This window comes from Pteropus medius, unplaced genomic scaffold (assembly GCF_902729225.1).
Source record: "Pteropus medius unplaced genomic scaffold, Ma_sr-lr_union100, whole genome shotgun sequence".
Taxonomy (NCBI): domain Eukaryota; kingdom Metazoa; phylum Chordata; class Mammalia; order Chiroptera; family Pteropodidae; genus Pteropus; species Pteropus medius.
In genome coordinates, this window is record NW_024354875.1 from 24,792,312 (window position 1) to 24,814,043 (window position 21,732).

The 21,732-nt window shown below is 33.4% G+C and overlaps 1 protein-coding gene across 2 annotated transcripts; it reads right to left on the minus strand.

The window, feature by feature from the left end:
* Positions 1 to 13,754: 13,754 nt before the first annotated feature.
* Positions 13,755 to 19,335, minus strand: GCG (glucagon). 2 transcript variants are annotated; one of them, XM_039855508.1, is made up of 5 exons: positions 19,242 to 19,335; positions 17,619 to 17,780; positions 15,802 to 15,939; positions 14,457 to 14,600; positions 13,755 to 13,799 (listed from the first exon to the last, which is right to left on the minus strand). In XM_039855508.1, the coding sequence occupies exons 1-5, from the start codon at positions 19,331 to 19,333 to the stop codon at positions 13,793 to 13,795; spliced, it is 543 nt and encodes a 180-aa protein (XP_039711442.1). In that variant the 5' UTR covers positions 19,334 to 19,335; the 3' UTR covers positions 13,755 to 13,792. The 2 variants fall into 2 exon arrangements, with proteins under 2 accessions (XP_039711442.1, XP_039711443.1); XM_039855509.1 differs by lacking the exon at positions 13,755 to 13,799 and having other exon boundaries at positions 14,453 to 14,600.
* Positions 19,336 to 21,732: the final 2,397 nt, after the last annotated feature.

The following is a 21,732-nucleotide window of genomic DNA, read 5'->3' on the forward strand; positions in this document are numbered from 1 at the left end:
TCTTTTCTAGAGCCCCTGGAGGGAATGTGGCCCTGCTGACACCATGATTTCAGCCCATTGAAACCCATTCTGGGCCTCTGACTTGCAGAACTGTAAGGTGATTATTGTGTGTTGTTTTAAACAATAAGTTTATGGTAATTTGTCATGGCAGCAATAAGAAACAAATACTACTTGATTTGTGAAAATATCTGCACTTGTTTTGAACATCATGGTTTTATTTAACAGACCATTTTTCGATTTATTAAGTTTTCTTAGTTATGGTCCCATCATCCAAAACCACAACAATACTAGTGAGTATTTACTAGATTATTGATAACTTTTTATCAATTATTTAAAAATAATGTATGTAAATAGAAGATCCCATTTATTGAAAGGGTTCTAGGTGCAAGGTACTACACCATGAGCTTGGAATGAACTCTCTCATGGAAGTATCACCACAAAACCACGAGGTAGGAATTATTATCCCCATTTTACTGGGGCTCAGAGAAGTGAAGCACCATGGCCAGTCACTTACAGCGCTGACATTCAAGCCCCAGTCTGAGTAATTTTAAAGCCCATCTTCTCTCTACTCTACCACCTTGACTTGTTACTGCTCTATGCTCAATTTTTCTATCTGGGGTACAAAATTAAGAATCTGAAGCATCATGAATTTTCAAGGAAGATGTGTTACTATAAATGTATCTTTCTTGGGGAAAAACAAAAGCTAGTTTCCCAGAAATATCATGTATTTGTTCCAGATGTCAGATGGAAATGATTTCAAACATCAAAGTGAAATAATTTTTGGAAAAGTGAGAGAGATCATTCAACAACATTGAGGGGGAAAGCAAGAACTCTCTCTGTCTTGGCAGGAAACTGTAATTTGCCCAAGGAAATATCATTCCTAAAGAGTAAAACTTTAGAATTAGTATCCAGCATGGTTATGGTTTAAACTCATATTCTGCCTATAAAGTTTTCTGAAATTGTGTTATTCTTCAGTACACTTTTGTTAGACATGTTGAGTAAGGACTGATGCTATTTATTTCTGTGCCCTCTTCTTTCTCTCAGTTCTCTCTGTTTGAAGGAGAAGAGGGTGCAATTTCATTTTGAATACTAACCTTTCCCAACTCTGCTTTCCATGTAGTCTGTGCAGGCTGGGCGGATATACAATTATTTTCTCCAGTTATCTCTTCTGAACAAAGCAACTGACACATATTCAATAAACTAATAACAACTCTTTGGTTCTACTAATCAGCCCTCTCTTTTCCCTCTTTTACATATGAACAATTAGTAAGTTTTCTCAATTTTATATAACACATTTTTCAAATATAGTATCAAGTTCTACCCTTCTTCCAACCATACTGCTCCTATGTCCTCCATATGTCTAAACCTCACAGCTGCCCCAACACCTTTTTATTTTCAAGCAAAACTTGAAAGACCACAATGATCTATATGTGTTATCTGTACCCCTAATTTTCTTGTCTTTTCTTAATTCACTATAAGTCAGTCTGGTCCATCAGTCTTCTGTGGGACAAGTTCTAGTGGGTTCTTGTGGGGGCAGGGATAGGTGTTGAAGCCAACTGGGTATCTTTTATATTTCCCTCCAGCCTCTAAAATCATTCCTTATCCAGTATTTATAGCAGATCCTTGAATAATGTTTCATTCAATGTCATTTTGTTATAGCGATGAGATGACATAGGCATTTAATTCTTGTTTATATCAATTAGCTTACGGTAAAGATGGTTTCGTTATATGTCGTTTCACTTAAAGTCACAAAACCTATCAACGACGATAAGTGAAGATTATTGTACCTTTCAGTGAATGACACCATCTAAATGCCACACCAGAAATCTAGGATGCAGCCTCTATGCCACCTTCTTCTATCGATGTTGCCTCCTTAATATTTTGCTTAGCTCTTCCTTTCTGTTCACTCTCTTACAATTTTCTTTAATTCTTCCTTTGGCGATCTTATTGCTCTGGATGTCTTTTGCTTTAGGTACAGTTATCTATGTCTCCTCCATCTGAGCAGTCTTCTCTCTTTTCTTTTTTCTTCCTTCCCCTGGAATGAACTATTAATCTCATAAGAGAATTAAAGATTGGAGGAAAGCAGCAGTGTGAAGAGGACTTCGGTAATTCAGTTGAAAATGATGAAGACTTGAATTGAAAAACTGTAGTCTCTGTAAACATATATTATGCAGTGAGAGTTGTTGTGGTGATGAGAGGAGCTGAGTTTATAGAAATGTAACCAGAATCACCAGCTATGGCTACAAAATAATAATTGACGATGAGAATGATGAGTCATTATTCTGATTATTTTATATTCATGGGTGTTTTATTGAAAAGTTTGAAAACAATAGCTTTTCTTTCTCATTCTTTCCTTATCTTTATTTAATCTACAACTTATTATGACACATTTAAGACATTCAAAAAGATATGAAGAATAAATGAACGCCAATATACTCCCCACCAAACTTAAAATATAAAATTCCAAATACTGTAACAATCGAAGCACTGTGTTCAGTCCCTCCTTACTCTGACTTCCTACCAGGGGTAACACACTATTCTGAAATTGGTATTATTTACTACCATGTTTATTTACTTTTCATGCCCAAATTACAATGGCTCTCACTCACCTGACATAGCATCTCAACCAAACTACCCCATTGTTGAAGATAAAATATTAGGGGTAATTCTGATTCATCACCTTTTCTCATCCTGTGGAATGATGGTGGGTTCATATACTGGGGAGAGGCAAGAGTGCACATCTCTTCCCAAATCCATGTTCAGTGAGATTGGCCATGGTGGGAGCAGTCTGTTTGGAAACATTGGCAATAACTAAAAATCAAGGGTCTCTCCCCCACAACTAAGTGCAAGATGTTAAACATTTATCAACATGCTACTGTTCATCCTACACATCCAACTGATTCTGCTCTCCCTCCAGGTTACATTTCAAACCTGCCAGTTGTCTCAGAGTCATTGCTACATTCTTGGCCAAACCACTGTTATCTTTCTTCTTCTTTTTTATTTTAAAAATTTTCAAACACAAAGAAAGTAGAGAGAATAGCATAATACACTCCCATACACCTGTCACCCAACCTCAATAATTATCAATATTTTGCCAATAATATTTTATCTATTCTGCCTCCCTGTTTTTTTTGTTTGTTTGTTTGTTTTTTGATGGAGGAGACTAGAGTAATTTGGGCAAATCTCATCATTTCACCCATATATTCTCAATACGCATATCTAAATTACATGTATATATATGTATATGTATATGCATAGATAATCATTATTAGTATTCCTTCCAAAATTAACAATTAGTCCTTAATATTTTTAACACTAAAATTATTTTCAAATTTTCTAATTTTATCAAAATGTCTTTCTATAGTTTGAGTCAGGATCTAAATGAGGTCCACAATTGCCTTCAATTACTGTCTTTACCATGTCTCTCTTATTCTACAATTGATTCTTTCCTTAAAAAAGTTATCTGATGGAGAAAAAATAATTTGTCCCATAAAGTGTTTTGGATTTTTCATTTAGCTCACAGTTTCCCCCATATTTCTTATCACTTGATATTTAGATTAAGAAGTCTCATAGATTCAGGCTCAATCTTTAGTCAACACTAGTTCAGGGTGGTTCTTACTATTGCATCACATCATGACGTCAGATGTTAGCCTGACCCATGCATTGCACAGTTCCTCATCAAATTTGCATCTAATGCTATTAGTATCTTTTGATGATGATTGTTGTCTAGATCAGTTATTTTTATCAAAGACTACCAAATGATGACTTTTCTAATTCTATAACTTCTTTTTTATTATTTAACTGGAATTCTATTTAAAAATATTTCTCTTACTATTTACTGTGAAAAATAATTTGTGCATAAAAAGTATAACAAATGCCTGCTTCTTTCCCTGTTTATCATTTTTTGAAGTAATGTGTTGATATCTCAGCAATCTTCAATGATAATGAATATTTAAAAATGACTTTTACATAGAAAAAAATTAACCCTTGAAAGAAGTTGAAAGAACAGTGCAATGAGCACTCATATACTCCTTATGTTCAAGGTACACCAGTTGGTAGCATTTTGTTACATTTGTACCCCCTCTCCTACGAGTGTTGAGCATTTTCCTTGTTTTCTAGAACATAAAGTCCAAGATCACATTGTGTTTTATATAGCTCAGTGGAATCAAGCGCTTCTCTAAGGAGCTCTTGATATTATTGGTATAAAATGGTATTGCAAATTGTGTGTGTGCACACATGCATGCGTGTGTGTGTGTGTGTATGTAAGAGAGATATATGTTGTTGTGACTTAAATTCACATTTGTTAGGTAAAATCTATGGGTATGGGATGGTGAACCAAGGTTCAACAAAAGAAGACAAAAGAAAGAAAAATAGAGAAGTTTATTACTCACATATCCTTGAGGAGGGATACAACAACCTTGTGGGGGACCACATGGGGAAGTAAAGGCAGGGTGCAGGAAGAAAGAGAGAGAGAGGGAGGGAGAAAGGAGGACCTGGGGCACATGTTTTTATTAGGATCCTAGTGTGGAGTTTCTGGGCTAAGGCTGGATTGGTCAATTCAAACCAAAGGAGTGAAGTTTCGGTAAGCTCCGGGGGTGTCTTATCTAAAGGATGCTCAAAGGGAAGGCCCTGGGAAGCATGGAGAATGTTTATCACAGGAGCAGTCAAGGGAGCCCTATCAGGGACCTGCATTTACTCATGACTCTGCAGCTGTTATGTGGGGCGTGTGCTCTAGGGAGAGGCTAGAGTCAGTTCAAGGTGACTGCAAGCCACGTAGGCACACAAAATGGATGCTGAGGCAGCAATATTATGGAGCAATTTAGCTAAATTCTCAATATTGTATATATATGTGTAATAATACATGTGTGCATGTGTGTGTGTTCTATATATGTTATATATGTGTATCATATATGATATATGTGTACATCTGTATATGTCGATATACAGATATACAATTTATTTACATGTATATAAACAAGCACACGTATATTCATGCACACATATATATACTAAACCTTTAATTCAAATCTATGTATTATTTCCTTACCTTTCCTACTTCATATTTGTTTCTCCCTTCTCATCCAGTGAGAACCTGATTCTTAAGAGTTTCAGAATTATTACACTAACTTAAAAATACACATATTTTTATGAACGTTCTTTTTTTTAATGGCTTGAACGGGGACTATTGAATTGAAGGGCAAATGTTTAAGCAGTTTAAGTCGTCAAATTCCCCTCCATAAGGGGTAATAACTGTTTGCAAGCTGATCTGCGGTGTTTGGAAGACTCTGTCAAGATTTTAAATTAGAAATAAGATCTCAGTATAGTTTTTATTGTTTTATGTATATATATTTTGCATATTTAAATTCATTTATTAAGGCATAATTTTATGTACAGTGAAATACACAGATCTTAAGTGTTCATTTTGCTGACTTATGGTAAGTGTATATACTCATATAACCCACATCTCAATCAAGAAATAAAACATTTCCATCCCCCTAGAAAGCTTTCTTGTGCCCATTTCTACTCAAATTCCATACCTTCATCCGCAGAGGCAACTACTAAGCTAGTTTACCACCATTGCTTAGTTCAAACTGTTCTTAAATTTCATATAAATACAATAATGTAGTATGTTTTATTATATATCTGGCTTCTTTTGTGCAATATGTTATTTGTGAGAATTATCTATGTTGATGCATGTACTAATAATTAGTCCTTTTCATTGCTGTGTATTATTTCATTTTATGAATATCTGTTGATGAACATTTGTGTCATTTTTAATGTTTTGGCTATTATAAAGGCCACTAAGAACATCCTTGTTCAAATCATATACACACATGTACATAAATATTTAATGCTTATGTAGTGCTTCATTATTTTTGACATAACTTGATTCGTTTGATCAGGTAAGATAGATAAATGAGTATTTTGGTTGTTTATAATAATCTGGTTCTTTTTGTTAATATATACATAGGGTAAGTGTATGTTTAACTTTATAACAAATTACCAGTTTTCCTAAGTGGTTGTCTAATTTTACATTTCTACCATAAATGTATGAGACTTTTAATTTGTTTTACATCTTGGCCACCATTTAGTCTGCTGGATTTTGCAAATTTATATAATTGTATGCATTAATTTTATTTGACTGAATTTTTGTATGAAGAATGAGTGTTGATTTTTGTCCAATGTCTATGCAGCATGTAGAGAGATAATGATAAAATTTTTCTTTTTAGATCTCTTAATATGTTATATTACTTTAATAGACTTCCTTATATTGAAACACCCTTCACAATTTTAAAATAAGTTACATTTGGTGATGGTATATTAATATTTTTAATATCCTGTTTAATTCTATTTGCTGATATTTTTTAGGATTTTAAAATCAACATTTATAAGTGAAATGAGCCCACAATTTTCTTTTTGTTTCTTTTATCTTTGTAGAGTTTAGGTATCAATGTTATACTCACTTTATTAAAAGAATTAGGATGTTTTTCTTCTCCTTTTTTCTCCATAGCCTATGGAATAATTTATGAAACATTGTAATTATTCACTCTTTAAAAGTTTGATAATCTTAATATAATAAAGGCCATGTATGACAAACCTACAGCTAACATCATATTCAATGAGGAAAAGCTAAAAGTGTTTTCCTTAAGATCAGGAACAAGACAAGGATGACCACTTTCACCATTCCTGTTCAACATTGTGTTGGAAGTCTTAGCCACAGCAATAGCATGAGAAAGAGAAATTAAATGTATCTGAATTGGAAAGGAAGAAGTAAAACTCTTATTCGCAGACAACATAATACTATGTATAGCGAACTCTAAAGATTCCACCCCAAAACTGTTAGAATTGATCAATTAATTTAGTAAAATAACAGAGTACAAAATTAATATTCATATGTCAGCTGCATTTTTATACACCAATGATGAATTTTCAGAAGGAGAAATTTAAAAAAATCCCATTTATAATTGCATCAAAAACAATAAAATATCTAGAACTCAACAAGGAGGTAAAAGATCTGTTCTCAGAAAATTATGTCATTGAAAAAAGAAATTGAAAAATATACAAATAAATGGAAGCATATATTGTGCTGATGGGTAGGAAGAATCAACATCATTAAAATGGCCTTACTACCCAAAGCAATCTATAGATACAATGCAATCCCTATCAAAATACCAATGGCATTTTTCAGAGAGCTGGAACAAATAATCCTAAAATGTATATGGAACCGTAAAAGACCTTGAATAGCCACAGCAATCTTGAGAAAGAAGAACAAAGTTGATAGTATCACACTACCTGATATCAAACTATACTAGAAGGCTACAGTAATCACAACAGCATGGAACTAGAATAAAAGCAGATATATTGATCAATGGAATAGAATAGAGAATCCAGAAAGAGAATCCAGAAATAAATCCATGCCGATACACTCACTTAATATATGACAAAGGAGGCAAGAATATACAATGGGGTAAAGACAGTCTCATCAATAAGTGATGTTGGGAAAATTGGACAGATACATGCCAAAAAAGAAAAAGAAACTGGACTATCTTCTTACATCATATACAAGAATAGACTCAAAATGGATTAAAGACTTAAATGTAAGACCCGAAACCATAAAACTTCTAGAAGAAATCGTATGCAGTAATCACTCTGATATTGCTACTAGTAATTTATTTTCAGACATATCTCCTCAGTCAAGGGAACCAAAAGAAAAAATAAACAAATGAGAGGACATCAAACTAAAAAGTTTTTGCACAGCAAAGGAAACCATCGACAAATGTAAAAACAACCAACTGAATGGGAGAAGATATTTGCTTATGATACATCTGATAAGGGTTATATCCAAAATATATAAAGAACTCATACAACTCAACAACAACAATAACAACAACAACAACAACAACAGCAACAATCCAATTAAAAAATGGGCAGAGGATCTGAATAGACACTCTTCCAAAGAGGAAATACAAATGGTCAATAGACATATGAAAAGATACTCAGGGTCACTATCATCAGAGAAATGCAAATTAAAACCACAAAGAGATATCACCTCACACCTCTCAAAATGCCTATCACCAATAAATCAAAGAACAAGTGTTGGCAAGGATGTGGAGAAGAGGGAACCCTCAAACGTTGTTGGCGGGACTGCATATTGGTACAGCCACTGTGGAAAACAGTCTGGAGTTTTCTCAAAAAATTAAAAATGGACATACCTTTTGACCCAGCAATTGTACTTCTGGATATTTATCCAAAGAAAACCAAAACAATAATTCATAAAGATCTATACACCCCTATATTCATGGCAGCCCAATTACAACAGCCAAGATATGGAAGCAACCTAAATGCCCATCAGCAGACGATTGGATAAAGAAGTTGTGATTCATATATACAATGGAATATTACTCAGCCATTAAAAACATGAAATCCTACCATTCTTAACAACTTGGATGGACTTAGAGGTTATTATGTTGAGTGAAAAAAGACAGAGAGATAAATACTATATGATTTTACTTATATGTGGAATATAAGGAACAAAAAGAACAAACTAATCAAAAACAGACTCACAAATATAGAGGACAATCTGTTAACGGCTAGAGGAGAGGGGAGTTAGGGGACTAGGAGAAAGAGATGAAGGGTTAAAGAAGTACAAATTAGTAGTTGATAGATAGTCATGAGGTTGGGGAGCACAACATAGGCAATGCAGCCAGTATTAATGTAATGGCTAGAGGTAGAGCCAGAGGAGAGAAAAAGCAATAAAGGGGATCATTTCATAAACTATATAAATGTCTAACCAATGTACTCTATACTTGAAACTAATAATAAACAAAAATTAAAAAAAAAACAACTGATGGAATACAGCCACACACACAGAAAAGAGTTTGATAGCAGTTGCATGCAAACCATCTGGATCTGATGTTTTTTTCTGATACTTTTCTCCATTTCCTCTATGGAAATCTGTTTATTTAAGATTTTTTTTTTCTACTAGTGTCAATTTATAAAAAAATACAATTCCTATAAAATTTTATCCATCTCTTTTAGATTTTCAAATATATTTGTTCAGCACTTTTGATAGTCTCATATTTGTTTTAATTTTATCTGTTTAAATGGTTGTTTTCCAATTTATTTTCTTTAATATATTACTGGTTCCTTTTACTCCTTGCTTAAGTTGGTTAGTGGTTTTCTCTTTTATTCCTTTTCATATAATCATAATTTTGATGTATTATTTCTATAGTAAGTGATAGATAATAAATACAAATTATTTCTTTTTGTTTCCTTTTCTATCCAATTTCTTGCTATTTTTAACTTTGTTTCCTTGTGAGAGTTTAAAAATTGTTAATGGGCTTTGAATTTCATCAAATGTCTGCTACATTTATTAAAATGAGCATATGAATCTTCTGTTTGTTTCTGTTAGTGTTGTGAATTTCATTGATTTTTTTCAAATAATAAACCACTCAAATTCTTAGAATATACCTCGTTTGTCTGTACTGTAATATTCTTCTTATATGTTGATAGATTTGATTCTTTGTGTTTTGTATTCAATTTTTCACTTGTGTTCATGAGTCAGATTGGTTTGTTATTTTCCTTTTCTATAAAATCTTTGTCAGATTTTTGCCTCAAGGTTATCCTGGCCTCATAAAATGAGCTGGGAAATATTCCTTATTTTTCCCTTATTTTGAAGAGTTTATGTAATATTGGTGTTTTTTCTTTTTTAAATGTTTAGAAAAATTCACCTGTTAAACCATCTGGCCTGAAGTTCTTTCTGGAAAAGTTTTCAAAATAACAGATCTAACTTTTTATGATACACAGAGGACTATTAAGATTTTCCTATTATTTTTGTCTATTTTAGTACCATTTTAAAAGGAGTTTATCCATTTAATCTAATTGTAAAATTTATTAGGTATATACTTTTATAATTGTACTTTTGTCTGTAAGATCTTTAGAGATGCCCCTTTTGTTATAACTGTTGGTAATTTTTCTTATTTTTTTCTTGACTAGTCTTGCTAGGGACTTATTAATTTTATTAATCTGGTCAAAGAAACAAATTTTGGCTTTGTTCATTTTTACTGCCAGTTTTCCTATATTTCATTATTTTCTCCTATCTTTTTCACTTCCTTTCTTTTACTTTTCGAGATTCGCTGTTTCCGCGCCCTCTGGGTTTTTGAGGTGAAAGCTAGGCTATTGATTTTCTAATTTATAATTTTCTACCACATGCATTTAAAACTATATTTTACCCTTAAACACTGCTTTAGTTGCATCTCCAGTTTATAGTTATTGTTTCTTTATTATCACAGAGCTCAAAAGTATTTTTAAATTTACTTTATGATTTTTTCTTGGATTCATGGGTTATTTAGAAGTGATTGCCTAGTTTTGAACAGTTGTGAATTTTTAAGATAGCTTTTGTTTTTGCTTTCCAGCTTAATTCCACTGTGGCAACAGGGCACACCATGAATGATTTCAATCTTTGAAATTTATTGAAGATTTTTGATCTTCAAACATTTTACGAGCACTTGGAAAACATATTAATTCTATTATTACCAGGCGCAATGTTCTATAAATGTTAAGTTTATTTTGTAGATTGAGTTAATCAGATCTTACTAATTTCTCTGTCTGTTTTCTCTGTCAACTATTAACCAAGTTGTTTAAGTCCTCTGATTGCAGATTTGTCTACTTTAATTCTGTCATTTTTAGACTCATCTGTTTTTGAAGCTATGATTTTTGTCGCATAAAGATATAAAATTATTATATATTCTTGATGGATTGATTCCTTTTTTAAAAAATGCCCCTCTTTATCTCTAGCAATTCTAGTTTCTTTAAAGTCTACTTTCTGATATCAATATATCTACACAAGCTTTCTTGTGTATTTGCATGTTATAAACTTTTGTAATCTTTTTATTTTAATTAAGTTTTTATGTATAAAATATTTCTTTTGTAATAGTTGGTTGCATTTTATTTTTATCTAGTCGGATGACCTTAGTCTTCAGTATGAATATTTAGTTCACTTACATTTAGTGTAAAATTACTATGTTTGGGATTATATCTGCCATCTTACTTTGATTTCTATTCAAACTATAGTCTACCTCATTTTTTGCTGATTCTGTGTTTGAAAATTCACCTACTCATTAAAATTTATTTGTAACCCCAAAATCAATACCTAGAGCAATTCCACAGTCATTCATGAACATATACAGAGTGTAAAAAAATTAAGGTAATAAAAATGTGATCCTCTGCCTTCTTGTTTCAGCTCTCATACTCTAAGTGTCTTTTTTGTGGTCTATTTTGTGTTATGTTTTTCACATTTTTGTACTTTTTGTTGGTGATATCACTTCAGCAAATAACATTGAAAGACCTGGGTAACCACATACACAAAAATGAAATTGGGCTCCTATCTTACACCACTCACAAACACTAACTCGAAATGGATTACAGATTTAAACATAGACCTGAAACCATAAAACTTTCAGAAAAAAGAGATAGAGAAGAAGCTCCTTGACATTGATCTTGACAATGATTTTCTTGGATATGACACCTAAAGCACAAGTAGCAAAAGCAAAAATCTACAAGTGAGACTACATCAAACCAAAAAGCTTCTGCACAGCAAAAGAAACAACCAACGAAATGAAAAGGTAACTTAAGGAGTGGGAGAAAATATTTGCAAACCGTATATTAGATAAGGAGTTAATATCCAAAATACCGAAAGAACTCATACAAGTCAACAACAACAACAACAACAACAACAACAGCAACAACAATAACAACAAAAAGTCCAATTAGAAATTGGGCAGAGGAACTGAATAAACATTTTCCAAAGACATCCAAGTGGCCAAACAGAGTCGTGAAAAGATGCTCGACATTACTAATCAGGAAAATGCAAACCAAAATCGCAATGAGATATTATCTCACATCCATTGCAATGGTTATCATCGAGAAGACAAGAGATAAAAGTGTTGGTGAGAATGTAGAGTAATGGAAACCCTCGTGCACTTGTTAATGAGAGTGTAAACTTGTACAGCCACTGTGAAACAAATGTAGAGGTTCCTCAAAAATTACAAATACAAATATCATGATCCATCAATCCCAATTCTAAGTACATACACAAAAGAAATGAAAACAGGATATTAAAAAGATATCTATACTCCCATGTTTATCGCAACATTATTCACAATGATCAAGATATGGAAACAACCTAAGCATCCATTGACAGATAAATGGATAAAGAAGATGTGATATATAGGTATATAGACACCTATATAAATATATACTCTATATATAATAAAATATTCAGCCATGAGAAAGAAGGAAATCCTGCCATTTGTAACAATATGGATGGATCTTGAGAGCATTATGCTTAGTGAGATAAGCCAAACAGAGAGAGATAAATATTGTATAATATTGCTTATATGTGGAATCCAAAAAAGCCAAACTCATAGAAACAGGGCCTGGGGGTGGGAGAATTGGGCAGATGTTGTCAAAGTGTACAAACTTGCAATTAGAAGATGAGTAAATTCTGGAGACCTAAGGCACAGCATAATGATTATGGTCCATTATACTGTATTATGTACTTCAAAATTGCTAAAAGAGTAGACCTTAAATGTTCTTATCCCCTAAAAGGAATAATAATAGTGTGACTTGATAGGGGTTTTAGCTAAACCTAAGGTGGTAATTAAATTGCAATATATGTGTATCAAACTGGCTCATTGCATATCTTAAACTTACTCAATATTATTTGTTCATTATATATCAATGAAAAAGAGAGATAGAGGAAGAGAGTTGGCAATGCTGTATACAACACACAAGTCTCTGGCATGGCAACAAGCAGCAGTCTGGGGCAAGATACTGGACATTGCAGGACGGAAAGATAAACGTACAAGGTATGAGAGACAAATTTAAATGTCGGTAGGTGCCAGGCAAGTGAGATGTATAAATAAAGTGGGCCAGGGGAAAATGCTTTCATGTGTACGTTACGTGAGTCTTGGTGTGTGAGCATGTACAGGTGTGTATTTTGTGCACGTGTGTGTGTATGTGTGTAGAGGACAGAATAGTGAGCTGAAGAGCATATGACTCTTCAGAAGACAACTGGTATTGAGCTCCAGCAGAGATTTGTTTTATGGGTCTAATATTGCCTGATGTCCAAATGTTTCAGAAGAAGCCAGAAATCAATATATTTATATAAAATACCATGAGTTTTTAATATTGGCTCAAAATGTTACAGCACTGTGCAGCCGTTTACAACATAAAGCAATACCTGCGCACCCGATTTGGCTTGTGGGCTATCAGCTTAGGAAAAAGGGGTGCTTGGAAGGAGTAGGGACATGAAGAAGAAAGAAGACAATGGTAAAGAAGCTTGAAAATTTTATTTGTCTATTTTTGATATATTGAAAGCTGGACATTTTAATGACAAAAATCTTTTTTCAGTTTCACCACTATAGTAACCGGTCTTTCCCTTACTCTGTTATTACACTGTTTGATTGCAATACAATTTACATGTACAAATTATATCATGAAAAACAATTTCATTGCGAAGAATAAGTAGGTTAGTGTACTTCACCCAAAATAAGAAGGAAATAATAGAATTTTGCATTTTTATATTTTAAAGCTGATATTTTAGCAACATTTTGACAATGGCTTATTCCATTTATAATTTTTGGCAACACAATATTAAAAGAATATCTATTTATTGGCATGCAAAGCAATATGGCTTCAGTATACGCCTCTTAAATTTACAGAACTTAAAATTCCAGACATCCTACATGGCTGGCAGATGATGCTGTGATGATCTTGAATAGTGAAGTACTTACTTCCTAAAGACAAAAAACAAAAGACAGTGATTTAACACAGCTATAATACCCAGATGATATAGTTAACTTATCCAGGAAATATTTCAATCATTTATTTTGATAACAGTTATTTATCAATATTTTAATCTTACAAATCCCTAGTCTTTTGGACTCTTCAAATATTTGCATTAAAATATTACTCATTCTTAAGTTTCCCTACCATGAAGTATAAAGTGTATGAATAATTACAAAGAGCAATTATTACCCATTAAGATAAGTGGTTAATTTTTGGTGTTTAGATTTTTATTACTATGCTTATTACATTAAATATATAATACAGATATACTGGTATTTTACTTTATGCTAAAAGTTCAACATATATAACAATTCATAAGGTGACATTAATCTGTGAATGACTTAACATCTCTCTGTTTAATTCTTATCTGTGTTCCTAACACCCTGTCCCTTATAGACACTAAGGAAATGTTTTTGGAATAAATGGGTGAATTGATAAAACTGTAATAATCGAAAACAAATATAATAATATACTCTTACATGACTCGTAATTTTAATTATATACCAAGAAGGTAAAGATTCTTCCCAACATAGACGACAACCTGTAGCAGTATGATATATTCATGAAAGTTTTGATGGTTGCAGAATGAACTAAAATTCAATCACCTGTCAGTAATTTTGGTCTGAAGCAACCAGTTTATAAAGTCTCGGGTAGCAAGATTATCAAGAACCGTGTTCATTTCATCAGAGAAAGAGCCATCGGCGTGTCTGCGGCGGAGTTCTTCAATGATGGTGACTTCTTCTGGAAAACTGAGCAAAAGAGAGACAAAATCAGCAATTGTTAAATGCTTTATTATTTATTTATTTATTTGTTTGTTTATTTATTATGCCTACAGCACCTGGTCTTCCTAGGTGGTCTCCCATCCAAGTACTAACCAGGACTGACCCTGCTTAGCTTTAAATGCTTTAAATAAATGTTTATTGATTGCCTATCACTGGTACCATGTGTGAGGGTCATTGAGAAAACAATACGTTTCTATTTACAGAGGACCTACTGTGAAAAGTCTCATAGAAAATCCATTTGAACTGGTGCATGTCAGAATGGAAATTATACAGGTATAAAAGAGCAGAGCTGGGTTGTTAAACAAAGACTGTCTCTTCACGTCCTTTTCAATATTCCAGTTACTTGAAAGATTATTAGTATATTATCAACACTGAGGTTATTATTAAGTCTAATTATTTATTTATAATTCAGAAAAAAAGTATTAAATATTATAAAAGTAGTGATTATCAGAACAGCTTTACAAAGTGCAGTATTAAGGGATTAAATCTTAGTCTACATTAGATTTTCTCTTTAATCAGTTTAATTAGCAGACTTTTTGGTATCCCTTTAAAACACCAGAAATATCCTCAAGTGCGACTATTTTACCGCTGATTTTGTAAATTTGATCATTAATGTTTAAAAAATCAGCGACAATACTAGTTCTCTTTAGTCATGAGATTTCTTTAAGTCTCAGTAAGCTTGTTTTAAATCTCTCTAAAAGAAATTGAGTTGAACACGAATTTCCTACTTCTCATAATTCAAATGTCAATCAAAATGGTCAGGAGAAAATGAGATGGTTTAAGTTTTCAGCATTATTTCTTCTTTTTTCCTATCCCCAGTTTTCCTAGGACAGTCCTGGTTTAAGCTTGTTGTCCTGGTGTAGTTATCAAAAACACTTTACTTTCAAAAGTGTCTTGGATTGACAAATTAATACCCTAATTATAGCACAACTATAATTAGAGATAAAAATGCCCCTTTTGACTCCGTTAGTAGTACTTGCTACCAGAGATAAAACAGATGAGGCTTTTATAGACTGTCTCCCACCAATAGAAATTATTTTCCTCCTTTGCGAGACTATACTAATTGCTTCTGTAATTCAGATCCATATATAGACATCTGTAGTCTAAGTTTTTAGCATGAGGCAAAAAAAAAAAAAAAAAAAAGTTAAATAAGAGTGTGTAGACTTACTCTCGCCTTCCTCGGCCTTTCACCAGCCAAGCAATAAATTCCTTGGCAGCTTGGCCTTCCAAATAAGAACTTACATCACTAGTAAAGGTCCCTTCAGCATGTCTCTCAAATTCATCATGACGTTTGGCAATGTTATTCCTGAAAGAAATGTGAAAATTAAATTGAAGATCTGTCTCTTTAGCAATATGGTTCTCACCTATAAGCAGTGGCAGCTTCGGGTTCGAGATTCTACGTACAAGGGGTTCAGGGAGACTTGGGAGATGAGGGTGCTTAGGACACTCATCTTCAAATTACATTAATTATCTGGACTGAAGATTGAGAGGAGAGGGCTAATAACAATTAAGGGAGCCTAAAGTTCCCCCGTACCACCCAGTGCACCCAGTTTTCACCTCTCCTGCTTATCTATACCATTGATTATTAATGCTGTATTTACTTCAGTCTTGGTGTATGTGGGCTCTCCACTCTGCTATGCTACTTGCAAACAAGGCAGCTGTTTGTTATTAGTACATACGGGGTCAGAGTTAGTTAACTGAGTCAAGGAAAAGCAAATGATCACCGAAAGTGTCATCAAAAAGACCACATAAATGGGTGAAAGGAAACGTGATAGACAGCAATGAGGAAAGCTAATACAATGACCCCATAGCACTTTCAAGTGTGTGCAGTGTTCTGTGGAAGTGATTGACCAGCTACCTTCTGCATATATTAACCTGGAATGTCTCATGTTAAACACACAATAGAAACTGCCTGAGAGCAAGGATTATTTTGCATTAGTTTACCAAATCGTGGCATTCCCTTTCTAGAAGAGAGTTGTTTTCATTTGTTTTTTTCAAATTCGTGCTTACTCACATTTCACCAATGGCCCCATCTGCAGTCCTTAACAAGGACTCCTCATAGTATCTGCTCTAACCGCAACCACTTTTCTTTCCGTGCCCTCTACTTTAAGAACTTCTGGTCAACCGCCCTGTATCTCCAATTCCTCCTGCTGGCTCATTCTCTCATTCTTTCTCTTGCGCTCTCTCTCTCGCACTCTCTTTCTCTCTCCCTCATTCTCTTTCCTTTCTCCGTTCTATTCAGATAAATCTATGCCCTTTTCCTTCAGCTACTTTGTATGCATAACTCCCATCCCCTGTGGGCCACCCTCCAAAGAAATTGTGAAATTCTACCATCTCTGTGAAACTCTTGTGGATGATTTCCTTCAGTAGCCTAGATGCAGCAAAAAACCCAACACTGTCAACGAAAATGCAACATTAAAATGTATGCCTTAACGATAGGCTTGTGTTCTTATTTGCCTTCTTCTCTCTTTATGCGGTGCAGCTAGACTATAATTTTAAATGTGTATCTTGGATTGTACTCTACAAGAAAAAGACTGCATCTGTTTCCATGCCTTACCATGATTAACTTGGCTAGGGGATACTTTAATGTGATCACAGTCATGAGTTTGAACCTACAAGGGAATGTTGAATTTGCTCTTATTTTTTGGTCAGAGATTGGATTCCTAAACTTGCAGTTCTACAAAAGTCAGCTTTCAATTTTAATGGAAAGTGCATAAGAGAGTAAATATTGCTAAGACCACAGTTGGAAAAATAGTTTAAAATTTATGTTCCATAAGAGGGTAAGAGGATTGGAGGGGTGAGAGGTCAGACATTCAGATGCATAAATACAAAGGACAGCATCACCAACCATGAAAACCATCAAAATTGAAAGAACTTATGGGCACAATTTGATGAGTGTGATGACTTAAGGAAGGTGGAATAAGTTTTAGACACATTTAAATAATTCATTTATGTGCATATTTTGGACGATGTTTAAACTCTTACTTGTTCCTCTTAGTGTTCATCAACCACTGCACAAAATCCTGGGCACGCCTGGAGTCCAGATACTTGCTGTAGTCACTGGTGAATGTGCCCTGTGAATGGCGCTTGTCTTCATTCATCTGATCTGGATCGCTGAATGGGTCTGTCTGGGGAGCTGGGAATGAGCTGTGAAAAATAGTAATTGGTGCAACTAAATCTCTCCTCAAGCTCAGTCACTTGAGGAGCATCTTCTCACAGAATACGGGGCCACATGAAGCAGAATGGCAGGCACCTTGAATATTTCAGTTGGTACTTCTGAGAGATCTTATTTGTCATGGGAATCCCAGAGTTTTATTAGAGTTGGATACACTCTGATTCTGAATTTTAGCAACAGATTTTTCAACTTGCTTTTTTTTCTGAAATAGGATTAAATAAATCTTTTTTTAAAAAGCTAATTCATCTACTTATGATTATGCTAATAATGACAGAAGAGAGCAATGACTTGAATTAAATATTTTAAGAGTGAAGAATCCTAAATCATTTGGTAGCATATTTATGTTTCCAATTTTGTTTTGCATGTATTAATATAAAAAAGTAGTTCTGTTACCAGAGCGCATGGTAGCTAATGGTGAAAGAAAGACAAAAGTTAAAAGAGAGACTAGAAAAAGCCCATTTGTTAATTTGAAACTGTGTAGTGGATATTCTGCATGCCAGTAATCAAGTTTATTGGCATGGCAAGTATGGGAAATATTCAACATGATTAATACTCAGAAATAGAAATGAGACACTATTTTCACCTGTCAAATTAGCAATGATTAAATATGGGGGGAAGATATTGTGAAAGGAGTATTTCTATAATGCTGATAGGAGTGTGCATGTATACAACTTTTCTGGAAAGCAAATTGGCAAGATATTATAAAAGATTTAAACTCATTCAAATCCTTTGACATGGTAATTTTACTACTAGAAATGTATCCTCAGAAAATGGTAAGAAATGTAGGGAAAAACGTTTGCAGCATTCTGTTTTGGAAAATTTGAAGAACTCAAGTGTTCAATAGTGGTGGAACAGTTAAATAAATATTGTACATTTAAGTATGAGATGAAATTGTATGCAGCCATTAAATATTATATGTTTAATAGATATTTTTAATGATATAAGAAACAGATAATAGAACAATGCTAAGAGAAAAAGCATAATATGAAACTGTATAATGATCTGGTATATATTTATATACAGTACATACATAACTTTTTTGGTATATTTTCTATTGTGAACATGAATGACTTTTACAATTAGCAAAATTATTATTTAAAAAAAGAAATAAAAAGAAAAATTGTTGTGAATAATTAAAATAATGTACTATGCACTGTGTGAGTAAGTAATGGGTAGATAGGATAAGCTGCAAATTTCAAAGAGCTATAATTTCCCATGTAACCTATTTTTCAACATCGTCTACCCCATTGGTTGTGAAACAACATACTCAAGTCTATACTCCATAAACAACTTTATCACAATGATATTTTAAACATTTGAAAATCATGCAGAGTATTTACTCTAAATTTCTGAGACCTAGTCACTAATCGTAGTTTTCACAGGCTATATTCTAACTATAGTGCTATGTTAGTTCCAGTCTAAAGATTTAATACCTGGATTTCATCTCCGTGTCCTGAAGGGAACGTTGCCAGCTGCCTTGTACCAGCATCACAAACAATCCAGCCAAAAAGTAAATGCTTTTCATTTTTGCTGCCTGTTGGAACACAGAGTCAAGGGAGGTGGGGGGAAGGAGACAGGCAAACATATTTAAACATGTCAGGCTAAATTAGTTTGGTTTTGACTAAGTAAATATTATAAATAGAAATAACAAGCTAGTCATCAATTTTAATCTGAGTATATTTCCAGCTTATTTTAAATAGTAGATTATATTTTCCCCCCAATTTTTTAGAGGCAAAAAAGGATACAAAAGATGTGTACCACCATTAAGATTTTTCATTACTGTAAGACACTTCTGTTAATAATTAGAAGGCTCATTTCCAGACTCGAAATTTAAAATGTCCATGATAAACATTTAAAATATCTACTGTAGATGATATGCTACATATGGTTAGCTTGAATGGCACCTTATCCATAATGCCACCCCCTTCACTATCAGTCTGGCTTTCAATTAATAGTCCTTCACTTCCAGGCATTTACATTATACTGCATTTCAACCATCTTAAAGCAGCCTCAGGCTACAACTTGGCATACCAGCTGTCGGTTCAGATGTATTATTCATTTATATTTTAAATAGTGTAACTTGGTCTAGACTTTGTAATTATAAAGCGGCCAACAGATTTGAGGTATTTTAGGGTGCTTTGACCTGTTCTAAATTAAAGGGAAAAAAAATCATTTTAAAGACAAGCAATTTGCAACAAGAACTAATGCTTCTGGCAACTTGAACAATCGCAACTAAGAAATAAGAGATTACTGTCATAATGAAAATTAATGTTTGCTTCTGAAGTCTTGGAAGTCCCCAGGTTGCTTTACAATTGGACTTAGTCCAGGACATGTCATTCACTGTTTGTGACATCCTAGACCTGGTTATAGGATACACCTGGTTGCTTGTCCTTGTGTTGCAAGCAGATACCTTTTGAAGCCATAAGATGCCAAGAACATGGTGATGCGGTGTGGATAGGGCTGGGGCAGAGACCACTGTGAATGTGGGGCAGAATGTCCCCACAGGGTGAGCTTCTCTATTTTCTGAATAGAAACCTCAAATCCAGTATTTGTCATGAACTTCTTTTCTCTGCTACTTCAGTCAGAACATGTTTACTTCGAGAAGTGGAAATTTTAATTCAAGTTTGATTATGCTTACCCATAAATAATTTGAATGAGTATTTTTAGCAAATGGCATTTGGTTTGAAATAAGGATTTTACAAATATTATCATTTTAAACTATCAATCTTTTCTTTAGCATCCCAGCCATATTTACTATCTTTGGCACTAAAACATGGACACTATTATACCAGCAGTGGTTTTTTTTTTTTTTCTTTGAAATGTTGTCTCTTTAGATTAAGTGGTCAGTCAGACAAAGCAACACAATAAGAATTAAATATTCATCCTTCTTCATTCATCAGCATTAAATTACTAATCGATGCTGTGCTATGCTTCAGTTTATCCACTTGGCAAACTTTGAAAATCTTGCCATATATGTAGATAGTGTCTTCTAATTGTAATTCTCAATTATAAATTCATGCTTTCAGGAATTAAAAAAAATTAAAGCAAGCTTTTTTTTTTTTTATTATACCACTTTTGGAAAGTCAATTTAATCCTAAAAAAATTCCTCTATACAAAGTCCCTAAAGATTACAGAATCTTTCTTCTACTATGTTCTACAGAAGGAGATTTAGAGCAAATGGTATTCTGCTATGGGAGCTGACTGAAGAGAAAGCAGCCACACAGAAGTGAAGGTTTGAAGTCCTCTGTAGGCAGTAAAATGAGATCTACTGAAAGAGAAACCAATTTTTTAAAAATTTCATTTATTCATTTGTGAAAGTCTACAGAATTGTGAAAAAAAATTAAGATTAAGGTTAATTGTTTGAATACCGCTACTGAGAAAGCAAATAATTGTATTATTTTAGTATCAAAATCTTATTCAATAAGAGAAGAATTTCCAGCTATTCCCCTGCCCCCTACTGTAGGTAGCCTAAGGAGAGAATCTGAAGTTTTGTAAGAACTACACATTTCCACTCAAATTTAAAGGGAATATATGGTAACAATAGTATTCCCTGTATAGGAAGTTTTTTAGAAAGATTAATCTTAGACCTAGGCAAGGTGACATTATATAATATTCCTAAATGTATTGGCATTGTAAGCCAAATACTTTTTAAACTGGTCAGCTCGTTTCCTCTCATAGATCTGTAGTATGTGTGGAAAACACACCAATTAATCACTTACTTCATTGAGGATTTTGTACAATTGTCTTTTATCCTTAAGAGCTTACATGAGTACTTTTTGATTTTCTTTTCTAAAGAGGTTTATTAAAATTTCATTTCTGAATGTAGACATATTAGATATTTTATTTATTACTATTGGTTCTCAATACATAGGAGATAATTACTAATCTGTGGTTTTACTTACCTCTAGCCAAAGAAATCCTGAT